This window comes from Dromaius novaehollandiae, chromosome 1 (assembly GCF_036370855.1).
Source record: "Dromaius novaehollandiae isolate bDroNov1 chromosome 1, bDroNov1.hap1, whole genome shotgun sequence".
Classification (NCBI taxonomy): domain Eukaryota; kingdom Metazoa; phylum Chordata; class Aves; order Casuariiformes; family Dromaiidae; genus Dromaius; species Dromaius novaehollandiae.
In genome coordinates, this window is record NC_088098.1 from 93,382,341 (window position 1) to 93,392,915 (window position 10,575).

General features: G+C 45.1%; 2 protein-coding genes across 18 annotated transcripts in view; one reads left to right on the forward strand and one right to left on the reverse strand.

Moving 5' to 3' along the window:
* The window catches only part of ZBTB20 (zinc finger and BTB domain containing 20), a 518,459-nt gene extending 514,548 nt beyond the window's left edge, over positions 1–3,911 (forward strand). For all 16 annotated transcript variants that reach the window (XM_064520252.1, XM_064520247.1, XM_064520270.1 and 13 more), the window contains one exon: positions 1–3,911. This exon is cut by the window's left edge and continues 24,114 nt beyond it. The gene's annotated coding sequence lies outside the window, so the exon portion shown is untranslated.
* Positions 3,895–10,089, reverse strand: TIGIT (T cell immunoreceptor with Ig and ITIM domains). Of its 2 annotated transcripts, none has more exons than XM_026093983.2 (4): positions 9,497–10,089; positions 7,583–7,897; positions 6,084–6,190; positions 3,895–4,882 (listed from the first exon to the last, which is right to left on the reverse strand). In XM_026093983.2, exons 1-4 carry the CDS (start codon positions 9,564–9,566, stop codon positions 4,646–4,648), a joined length of 729 nt encoding a protein of 242 aa, XP_025949768.1. In that variant the 5' UTR covers positions 9,567–10,089; the 3' UTR covers positions 3,895–4,645. The 2 variants fall into 2 exon arrangements, with proteins under 2 accessions (XP_025949768.1, XP_025949767.1); XM_026093982.2 differs by having other exon boundaries at positions 6,084–6,193.
* Between the last annotated feature and the right edge of the window lie 486 nt (positions 10,090–10,575).

Sequence of the window (10,575 nt, forward strand, 5' to 3'; positions counted from 1 at the left end):
AGATCAGTCTTATGGGCATGAGATGGCTTTTGTCTCCCATTCCTATTCTGGCCGAGTGAAACACTCACTCTATCTGAATTCATGCCATTTGCAAGCAGTTACGTTGACAAGACAAATGCAGTTTGTGGCCTTATCAAGATGACTTTAAAACCACTAAAAGAAAAAAAGGCAGCTCAGTTCCTGCCCAAGGTTTGTGTCACTTCTAAAAACTGAGTCCATAGCAGTTTAGATTTCTTTAATCTAAGTCCATTTTAAGAATGGTGGCTAAACTGACCAGCCTAGAGCTTAAATGCTAGACTGTCTGGTCTCACGCTTTCCTTGCTGTAATTGCTACTGTCTGTTTGCTTTTCTTACTTGCCACTATATTCTTGGCTTTATGAGGCAGGTCTAGTGCTTGTTAAAAGGCAAGAGGAGCCAGTGGGATCTTGGCTCATGGAAGGTAGTTGATGGATCATTTTCATGGATTGTTTTAGCAGTAGAAGGATATACCAGCTGCCCCAGCAAATGCATATTATGATGGGCTTCCTGCAGTATTTTTAGGGCCATTAAACCCCACTCAGTTACTGGAACAGGGCCTATCCCCAGGTCAAAACCATAAAGAGAAAATAGTGAGTGCTATGGCATAACGGAAAAGTGGCTTGCAATATACAGCTGCTCTTGTGCAAGAGGAGTCTGGTTAAAAGGATACAGACCCACATGCATCCTGTCTCCTCTGCAGACTTGGCCATTGCACAAATGAGTGCCCTTGGCTTCATGGAGGAGGCCAGTTGCACCATAGAGGCTTTTCTGATTTTAAGAACTAGTGCAAAGCAGCCCCCAGATGTGTTCCAGCTGCAAGCTCACTTGCCTGCCAGATGGGCACTAAGTTTCATGAGGAGGGAAAGGAATCCAAACCAATTACAGGTGTGAACACCTACCCATGCTGTTATTCTACAAAGCAGGAAGTGACACACATTTTTTTCAGAAATTTACCCTTTGAAAAATCCATCTGCAAAACCTGTATATACCTGGGTGATGGGAATGAAAAATTCCTCCTTGATCACTTCCATTAAATGATCCAATAAATGAAAATATTGTGGACAGGGAACTGGACATTTCTTCTTTAGGTTAGGCTTTAGAGCCACGGAGGAGCAGCAGGGGAATAGTGTAGTTATTCCCCCCTCTCAATTAATGATCTGCATGTGTGCATGTACAGGCAAAGGGTATACTCCTACCAGTCTTTGGTGCTGATGGACATTTGTCCAAGGCCTACATCTGACACATTTGGAGAACATAAGAATAAACCGTATCACATGCAATATTTAAAAAACAAAAGAGAAAAAATGGAGAGAGAGGGGAGAGCAGTGTGGGCAGTTAGGATTGTTAGGGTTGGATTATTTTGCGTCTTTTGTAAAACTGTAATTTCAACAGTGCCTTATTCCTAATAGATGCTGGCACTTGGGACACACACACAAAGTATTGATTAAACACAGAACTAGGGAGAGTCAGACATACATTTGTAAGACTGAGGTCATTAATCACCAAAATGGAAGCTGTATTGGGAATGACACAGCTATGTCAGAATTGAAAACAGTCAAGTATTCAAACTCTAAAGCAATTTCCCTTCCACCACCTCCTGCCTTCCCTCCTTGCCAATGGTGCTGCCCAAGAATAGCTGCCTATGCTGAGGCCTGTCACTGCCCCATTTGCTTTTGGCGTTGTCAAGTCCAAGGAGTTTAGCATAATCAAGCTTTCTACTTCTATAGTGTTTTCCATGGGGTATGTGAATGCCAGTTATTTTGCTTTAAATGCACTTTAAAAAAAAATCAAATCAAAGCTCCAGACTGTTTCAAATACATAGGGGAAGATAGTGCATATGTGTTTGAACCCAGTTCACTTTATCTCCAGTTAAAAAATACTCCATGCAGTGTGTATGTATAGAACAATGTGTATGCATACAAACACACATGTCAACCTTAAATAGCAACAGACTAACCTTTCTCCTTAAGCTCATGAAACCAGATGCTACGCAAACACAGCAGCAGCAGAGAAATTACGGTTGGGCTCTTGAAACATCACAAAAAATAAAAACAACTACTTGGTCCTTTCTGTATGTTCAGTAATTACAGAAGGAATTGGATTGTAAGCAGAATAAAAAGGAACGGTGCTAACTGAGTGAATGGGAAAAAAAAAAAAAGAAAAAACTCAGCCCAATAAGGCAGTTCAACTTTTATGCTAATTCTCACATTGGGTTGGTTTGTTATGGGTTTTTTTGTTTGTTTTCTATGAAAAAATTGCATTTAAAATGATCCACCCACAAAAAAAAAAGCAAACAAAACAAAATGCATCCTGCCCTGAGGAAGCTCTTGTTTATGGAGGACATCAGAAGTCTCAAAACTCTCGGCCTTGCTCTCACGTACCACATGCTCAATCAGTCCTTTTTTTAAAATGTCTGAAACTGAAAAAAAAAGAAAAGAAAAGAAAAAAAAAAACCTTTTCGAAGCACCTTACGTGGCCATCCCATTCCAGGAGTGGGAGCCACCTTTTTTTCTTTGAGCACCTTACTGATGTGTTAATGCTATCTGCTGTCTTTTTGTTACCCGTTGGCTGAGTGGCTGGCTGTTAACATGCACATGCACGCGTGCAGGGGCAAGGGTATGGCTATGTGCGTGCCGAGTGCATCCCACAGACACACGGGCCTCTCAACAAAATGCTACACACGCACACGTGAACGTGCACCCCCCCCCCCCCCCCCGGTGGGTGTCCATCCATGTTCCCATTCCTCACCGCGTTGGTGTGAACCCAGACAGAAATTTCTTCATCAGTCTTTGCTCTGTTTAGTGGAAGGAGATGGGGGAGAAGGGGAGAAGGCACTTCAAAAAATTAAAAAGAAAAAGCTAAAGGGTTGAGGGAAGAGCGCACACTCGTGTGTACATGTTAAAAAAAATGGGACATTTTCTTCCTGGGGACAAAGAAATTCCCAGCAGTCATACAAAGCTGAGTGAATGGGAAACCGCATCCAGGCCAAAATCCTGGAGTCTTTATATGGGCATCTCCACTCGCAGCTTCTGCCCCCTTCTGCTGCAGTCAGTGGCAATTTTGCCAGAATAGAGACTTCAGGATTTGGCCCCAGAATGGCAGAGATCTTCTACAGGAGACAGTTCTTTGCCTGTACCAATGTGTCTTGCTGTGGTTGTATGTGTTTCTGTACACCCACCCATCCACACACTCAAACACACACTGATGCATGCACACATACACACCTCTATACAGACATCTCTCTAGAAACATGGTTTGTGACGATGTGAAGAGCAGGTCAAAAGTTTTGAGGGGTTAAGTTCCTTTTTTTTCTCTCATTATACTCTGTAAATGGTATGTCAGTTATCAAAACAAGCAAATAGAAAATTGTTAAAAAAATACCTTGCATACGCCTTTTCTATCAAGTGCTTTAAAATATAGAATAAATACACACATCCTGCCAGTTTTTCTTACAGTGAGAGTATCCTTACCTGCCATTTAATATTAGCCTCGTATTTTTCTCACGTATATTTACCTGTGACTTGTATTTGTTATTTAAAACAGGAAAAAAAAAGAAAAAAAAGAAAATTAACTGTAGCGCTTCATTATACTATATTATTATTATTATTATTATTGTGACATTTTGGAATACTGTGAAGTTTTATCTCTTGCATATACTTTATACGGAAGTATTACGCCTTAAAAAAATACGGAAATAAATTTTACAAGGTTTCTGTTTTGTGTGGAAGAGTAATTGATGTTGCTAAGAATGATGTTTGTTTTTTGTTTTTTTTTTTAATGTTACCAGCACTTTTTTTGTAAGTTTCACTTTCTGAGGTATTGTACAAGTTCACACTGTTTGTGAAGTTTGAATATGAAGGAATAATTAAAAAAAAAAAAGACAAAAGAATGTGGCAGGTGTCTTTGTGCATTTATTTTTCTCTGGAGAAGATGGAAGGTGGGTGTCACATACAAGACTGCCACTGGTCCCGCAGACCCCTGGTAGCTCTACTGCACGGTGGCCGTGCTGCAGTGGGGTGGGAAGTCGAGCCACTGGGCTCAGTCCTGCCTGACCTCCCAGCTAGGAGGCCTTGCTCCTCCGCCGTTTGTGGCGGTCCCTTGTCTTGCCGCCCTCCTGGCAGCAAGGAGCACCCTCCCAAGGCTGCTCACTGCCAGTCTGTCTGGGCTTTTTTGATAAGGCCTTTCAGGAACCTTTGCAAGACCCCAAAAAGAGGTGCAAAAGTAATGAGGAGCAACCTCAGGAGAAGCAAAGCAGAGGAGTGGTGTGGTTTTACTGTCAGCATTTCGCTGCCTATGCATCTCTTCACGACGCCCTGATCCACAGCAATGCTAGGTTCAGCTGTGCATCCCTTGGACATGGGCTAGATTTGCCATCGCTTGCAAAATGTCCTGCCAGATAAAGGGCTGTTCACCTTTCAGCCAGTACCACAATAGTTTCACTGTCCTATTCATTTCCACCAAACGTCTCCTTCTTGTGCTTCTACCACAACCCCTCTCCCAACCTCTTGACTGGCTTTTACCTGGGAGGCCTGGGAGAAGTGGGGTGCCCAAGATGCAGCAAGGATGGCAGGTTCAACAGGGTTGACCTCATGCTCACTCACTCCCCCCTCTCAGCCTCTCCTGCCTCCTACTTTGCCAAATCAGCCATTTTTACTGCTGTGCTCACGCTACCAGCGTGGCTTTTGTAGTGCAAGACGTTGAAATACTTGTGCTTATTATCAGCCCCCTTCTGCTCACTCGTACTCAGGGCTGCCACTGCCCCCTTCTCTGCTGTGGCACCATGGACAAGGCTTGGTCCCCGGGCATCCCTTGAAAGCACCCTCCATGGTATAGGTGACGGCACATGGATCGTCCTCATTTTTTTCTACAAAGAAAACAAAGCTGTTAGGGTTCCTCTCAAATCAAACTGCTCCGCATTGGAGAAGACCCTCCCTTCCCCCTGCTCCAAGGACCACTGAAATGGTCCAAGTTTCCCCAGGCTTCAGGCAGGACTGGTACTAGGCTTTGGGCAAATGCTTCTGCTGCCAACTGAGGGTTGGACTGTGTTCCTGCCTCCTGAGGAGACTTCGAGTGGGAGCTTGGTGGAAAAGTGAGGAGGAGCCAGGGAAAAAAGATGATCTGGGATGTGGCCTAATACCAGGCTGATAGGGGCTGGAGTGCTCCTAAGAGGGAGCATGTGCTCAGCCAACAAGGAGGAAACCTCTCCTCAGTCAGGGAGAAAGTAAAACCGTTCAAGACGTGCCTTCCCCTTTGGCCTGTGATGGAGAGGAGGGTCCCCTGTGGCTTTGACATTGCGGGGATTGGGGCACAGCTCTGATATATGTGGTCACATATGTGTCTGTTTGCACAGAAAAGCAAAACAAGACTAAAATGAGGCTCCTAAACATGACCGTCACCTCGGAGATGCACACATAGTAGCAGAGAGCAGAGAAATTGGGAAATTGCCCCAGAGATAGGCTTCTGGGAAGCCAAAGCATATTCTCCATAGGCACCTGGAAAGAAATGAAGACATGACACGTAAACACCCCCACAGGCAGGCACAGGCAGACATTCATTCCTACCTTCACACGGATCTGAGAGGTTTCTTCACCTTCAGTCCCAGGTGGGGACCCTGAGTCATGGCTCCAGCTCATCCTTCCTGGGGACTCTGAGTCACTTGGACCTCAGGGCCCAGAAGGGAGCAGAAAGTGCAGCTAAGCACAAAATTGGATGGATTCAAGGCCCTCCTTCACATTTGCTCAGGAAATGGACTACATGGGTATTTTTCTTGCAGTGAGTCTGTGGGGTGAAGACAACTAGTGCCTGTGGTTCTGCCTGAGGACAACTGCTGGTGGATGAGAAGTGGAATGCAAGGGTCTAGCAATGCCTAGCCTCTCAGACAGGTACTGCATTTCCAGGGCTCTGAGTGTGAGGAAATTTTAAAGCCAAAACTAATGTCACCCAATCAAAAATTCTGCTAATCAGGGAGATCTTCCAACTACTAGCCAAGAGCTGGGCTGAAAAGGTCCCACCCCCAGGGAAAGCAGCCAGGACTTGGGCATGTTTAGCCAGTCTAGTCCAGTTACCTTGGCCCTGGTGAGCCAGAAGACAAGACACGCAGCACAGAGCGCTCCTCCTGTCAGGCAGGTGATTACAGAGGGATGGATGGTGCCAAGGGCAGGCTGCGCTGATTCTGCTGAAATTAGTGAAGCAAGAAGTTGTTGCTGCAAATTTTGAAGGCATCTTCCCCTGCCGAGTACACATGGAAGGGACCTGAGGCTACCATCTGGATCCTGGCACAGGGTGCTGCATGTGCACCAGTGACCCCACCATAGTAACAGCCATGTGGCTGCCTAGTCCTTTCACCCCATTCAGGACATGGGTGTCCAGCCCTGGTCAGACACAGCTGACAAGTAAGTGTTATTTCATGCTTATGATAATCCCAGATGGACTTGGCCACAACAAGTGCTCTCCCTTACATGCCAGGTTGAAGTAGCAACCTAAAAGCAATGCAGTCCCACCTCTGGACTGCAGGACTGGCAAAGGGTGTGCAGTCTGGTTCATGGGCTGAATATGGTCCAGGACTGCTCCTTGCAGTCCCTTCTTCCAACCCTCAGGCTCCATCCAGCCAAGAAACAGGGCAGTGAATGGGATGATGTTTGCAGCCCATCACCAGCTCAATTGCCTGGTAGCCTCTGTCCTGAACACTCACAGCCCCTTCTCCATCTGGGACCTGCAATTTCTTGGTTGCATGAGCCAACTGCAGGTATCTCCATCAAAGCCTATAAGCTCAGGCATATAATAGAATGGATATATGGCTGAGCATGTGGATTACATGAGGGGTGTACTTCTAATCATATGATGAGGCAGGGGCCACAACATCAAGTCTCCAAGTGTCACCATAAACAGCCAGCAGCCCTTTCTAGCCCACCAGCAGGGAGGTTAAGCTTCATTGTCGGCTGGCAGACACAGCTGCGGCTCTGTCAAGACAAGCTTTTATTATTTTTTTGAAAAAGACCATTCACTACAAGTGTCAATGGACAGATTTACATTTGTGTATTTTAGAGTATGGAAAAGGGAACATAATTTTAAAAAAAGTAACCTCAAAAAAAGATTTCTGAGGCCACTTTCTGACAGAATTAAAAATGTCTGCCTGTGCCAAAACCGAGATGAATGACCCCTATTTTCAACAATAATGTACAATGTTCATGTAATTTTCATCAAAACTGTGAATTTTGATACTTGCTGATAAAAATTTAAATTGTAGTTAAAGGTCATTTTTAAAATGTCTGTTTTTTTCAGAAGGGCTACTTTCCTAATAGTCCCAGTGGATATCTGTGAGCTGCAGGACACTGCTGTCAGAAGTATCTCAGTGATTTAGAAGACCTGGTCAGATTTATAAAACACTTCAAGCCCAAGTCCACAGAGGCCATTCCATGTCTATAGTGCCTCTCAATTTCAAAGGAAGCTACACATCTACACAGCTTTTCAGTCTTCATTCATGTTCCCCCCACAAAAAAAAGAGGTTTTGAAACTTTAACTCGCTTGCCAAGAATCTGTGTTCCCGCAGTTTTTCTTGCCTTACCTGTCACTTCCAGGAACATCCTGCCTTCATATATCCCAAAAGGGAAGGTGTGGAATTTACAGCAGTAATCCCCAGTGTCATTGAGTCCCAGTAAGTGGAGCGTTATCCCATACTCTGCTGCCAGAGAGATCTTTTCCCTGAATGCTGGGCAGATGTTGGCCGTGCCTTTGTTCAGGTAAACCACCAGATCAGCCCCGCTGCACCGGTTCCAGCTCACCAAGGAGATGACAGCAGCAGACAGTGCCAGGCAGCAGTGCAAGGTGACATTGCTGTCTCTGGCAGCAGAAATGTTCCCAGGAGTTAGCACCTCTTCAGCTGTGTGTCCCAGAGAAGAGGAAAGCAGAAGTGCAATTAAATGGGTGTTACAACTTAGGGCTCCTGCTAAGGCAGGAGGAGAATTGCTTTGACTCAAACTCCCAACCTGTTGCAGACCTTGCAATCCTTGGACACGATCAAAAACTAAGCAGGAAAACAATACAGACATGGAGAAAAATCAGTTTTTCCTATACACTCAGAGAAGTGGGTCACACAATACCAGAGCTGATATGCGTTGGTGGATCTGTACACTGAAGCCCAGGTCAGAACTGCAGTAGGAGTCCAACATATCTTTCCACCTAAGGGAAAAAGTGTGATTTCCACCAGGTTTAGGGTGGAGGAGGATGCCCTCACATAGCTGTACAGATATGGGCTAGACAGATGTGGCCAAAGTTGCCCCCAATGTACATGTACTTTTCCAATAGTGGATAGGTATTTTCTGGCAACTTTGGTCTGGCAACTAGAAGAAATTATAATCATTAGGCACTTGCTGTCAGCAGGGGAAAACTTTCCCTGTTATTGCTGCTTTTTGTGGCCTTAGACCTCGCCTCACCTTTAGGCACTTCAGTCGCCCTCATTTTTTTAAACAGAACCAACCATGCCACCTCACTGAGGGGTTGCGGAGTGTGACAGAGGTGCTTTGAAGCCATGGCACAGGACCTTTCTTCGATACTCATCATTAATAACAACTCTATAACACTTGTACAGACACTGTGCAATACATCTTACAGACTAAGTTATTTTATTAAAGGGGAGGAAGGCATAAATATCATTAATGCAAGGAATTAAATGCTGTGGAAATACCACTTTGTGCAGGCCAAAGGTCTCTGCCTATGAAACAGCACATGACAGTCTCCTTGCCCACACTAATCTCATTAAAGGGCTTCAAAATCAAACCTAGGTGGAGAAAAGTATTCAGCTAGTGTTCCCCTTCAGTGAGTCCCTAGTACTAGTCTGTGCCATCAGCAGATTTTAATCAGTAATGATTTAGTGCATCTCTCACATTTAGTGGCATGGAGGGCCATCCTTGTAGCACAACACTAAGACATCTTACACTGATATGATGACCAAGCATTTAGCTGGTTTTAAATTCACATGCTGTTTGCTACATGGATTTCCTACCATACTGGCATGGTGTGTTGGCCCAAGTGAAAAGAAGAGCATGATAACAGCACTGTGGCTATTACTGACCGTAATCCTATTTCATCCCATTAAAATACACAAACGAAAATGAATCTAGCTATTCAGACAAGTTCTATTTTCCACAAGGCCACACTAACCATCATCAATTAGACTGATGAATGGGACAGAACCAGCTGCCTGGAAGAGACTGGAAACAAAGCAATGAAAGGAAAGCAGAAAAACAAACAAACAAACAAACAAACAACGGGTGCCCAACTCCCCCAGACAACAATACAACTCTCCCTGTTTTTCCTTCATGATTTTGGATGCCACCAGCATCCGGGGAAGCTGAGCGATAAAAGCAGCTTGCCCGCACCACAAATGAACATCAACATTTTAGACAAACCCCAAGATTTCTCATTCCCTGCCTGAACCCCAGGAAAGCCATCATAAACCAGCAGCCTCTTAGGATAGTACCTGGACCAGAGAGCACGAGGATGCTGGTTGCGCACCAGAGCAGCCCACTCAGCAGGAGCAGCCGGTCCATGCTGCCACCCAGCCATGAAAGACCCAGGCTGCTTGCTTCAGAAACAGGCAGGGCTGCTGAAAGGCAGCTTTGTAGAAAACTCAGATGGAGGGAGGGGAAGAGAAAAAAAGAGAAAATAAAGAGTTAGGGAGGAGAGTTGTGACGTAACCCAACCACAGAGGCTGTGGGAAGCAACTGAGAAACTTTCCAGCAACCTGCAAGTGGTGGCTGTATTCAAACCACTCTGCAAGCCCTGATTCCCTCCCAGTGTTAACTGCTGCTGGGTTTCCTCACTTATATTATATATATATATATATATATGTAAAAGATATGACTGTGACTGATATGTCAGCAATGCCAACAACTTGTGGGGAAGAGAGCCAGCCTTGGGGACTGGACCTGAAACACAGAGGAGCAGCCAGGAGGATAAGCGAAAGCAGCAGCAAGCATCAATCCCGCCCAACCCTCTGGGCTAACCGGTTGTCTTATCCAACCTATAGCTGAGCCACAAGGGCATAATACTAGACCCCTCCACAAGCATTGGTGGTTTCCCCCCTCTAATAATAACAAAATAGTACTTACATGGGTAGCGATTCAGGAGACTAAGGTGATTAATTCCGCATGCCCAATTCCGAAGCAAGGCGCCTGTGTAACTAGTGGGATTTGTTGCATATTTATATTCACAGCACTGCCTATACTATCAATCAAGGGAAGTTTCCATAGGCTGCTGCAGAAGTCTACACGTGGTCAAGTTATGTAACCCTCACACAATGGTTGGTTCACTTCCCAGCAGAACATCAATGTTTTTCCTTTAAGATATACAGTTTCCTCCAACAGGAGGTTCCTGTTTTCTCCAGCACTCCTCAGGATAAAACTTTCTGACAGCACGAGTAATGGGTTCATTGGCACAATTAAGCCATGCACACCTCCTTGTCATAGGTCATTGCTTTTGCTATGGCCAAAACCAGGTTCCTCTCAAAGCTGCATTCCTTCAGTGATCAGTCGGCTGTACGTTGCATATAGCCCTGAG

Bases quoted from the DNA above. Each gene is read 5' to 3' on its own strand.
- TIGIT (XM_026093982.2), bottom strand. From the start codon at position 9,566: ATGGACCGGCTGCTCCTGCTGAGTGGGCTGCTCTGGTGCGCAACCAGC. The intron at 7,898-9,496 runs GTACTATCCTAA...TGGGACACACAG, and splicing joins CCTCGTGCTCTCTGGTCCAG to CTGAAGAGGTGCTAACTCCT. The intron at 4,883-6,083 runs GTAACTGGACTA...TTTTCTTTGTAG, and splicing joins TCTGGCTCACCAGGGCCAAG to AAAAAAATGAGGACGATCCA.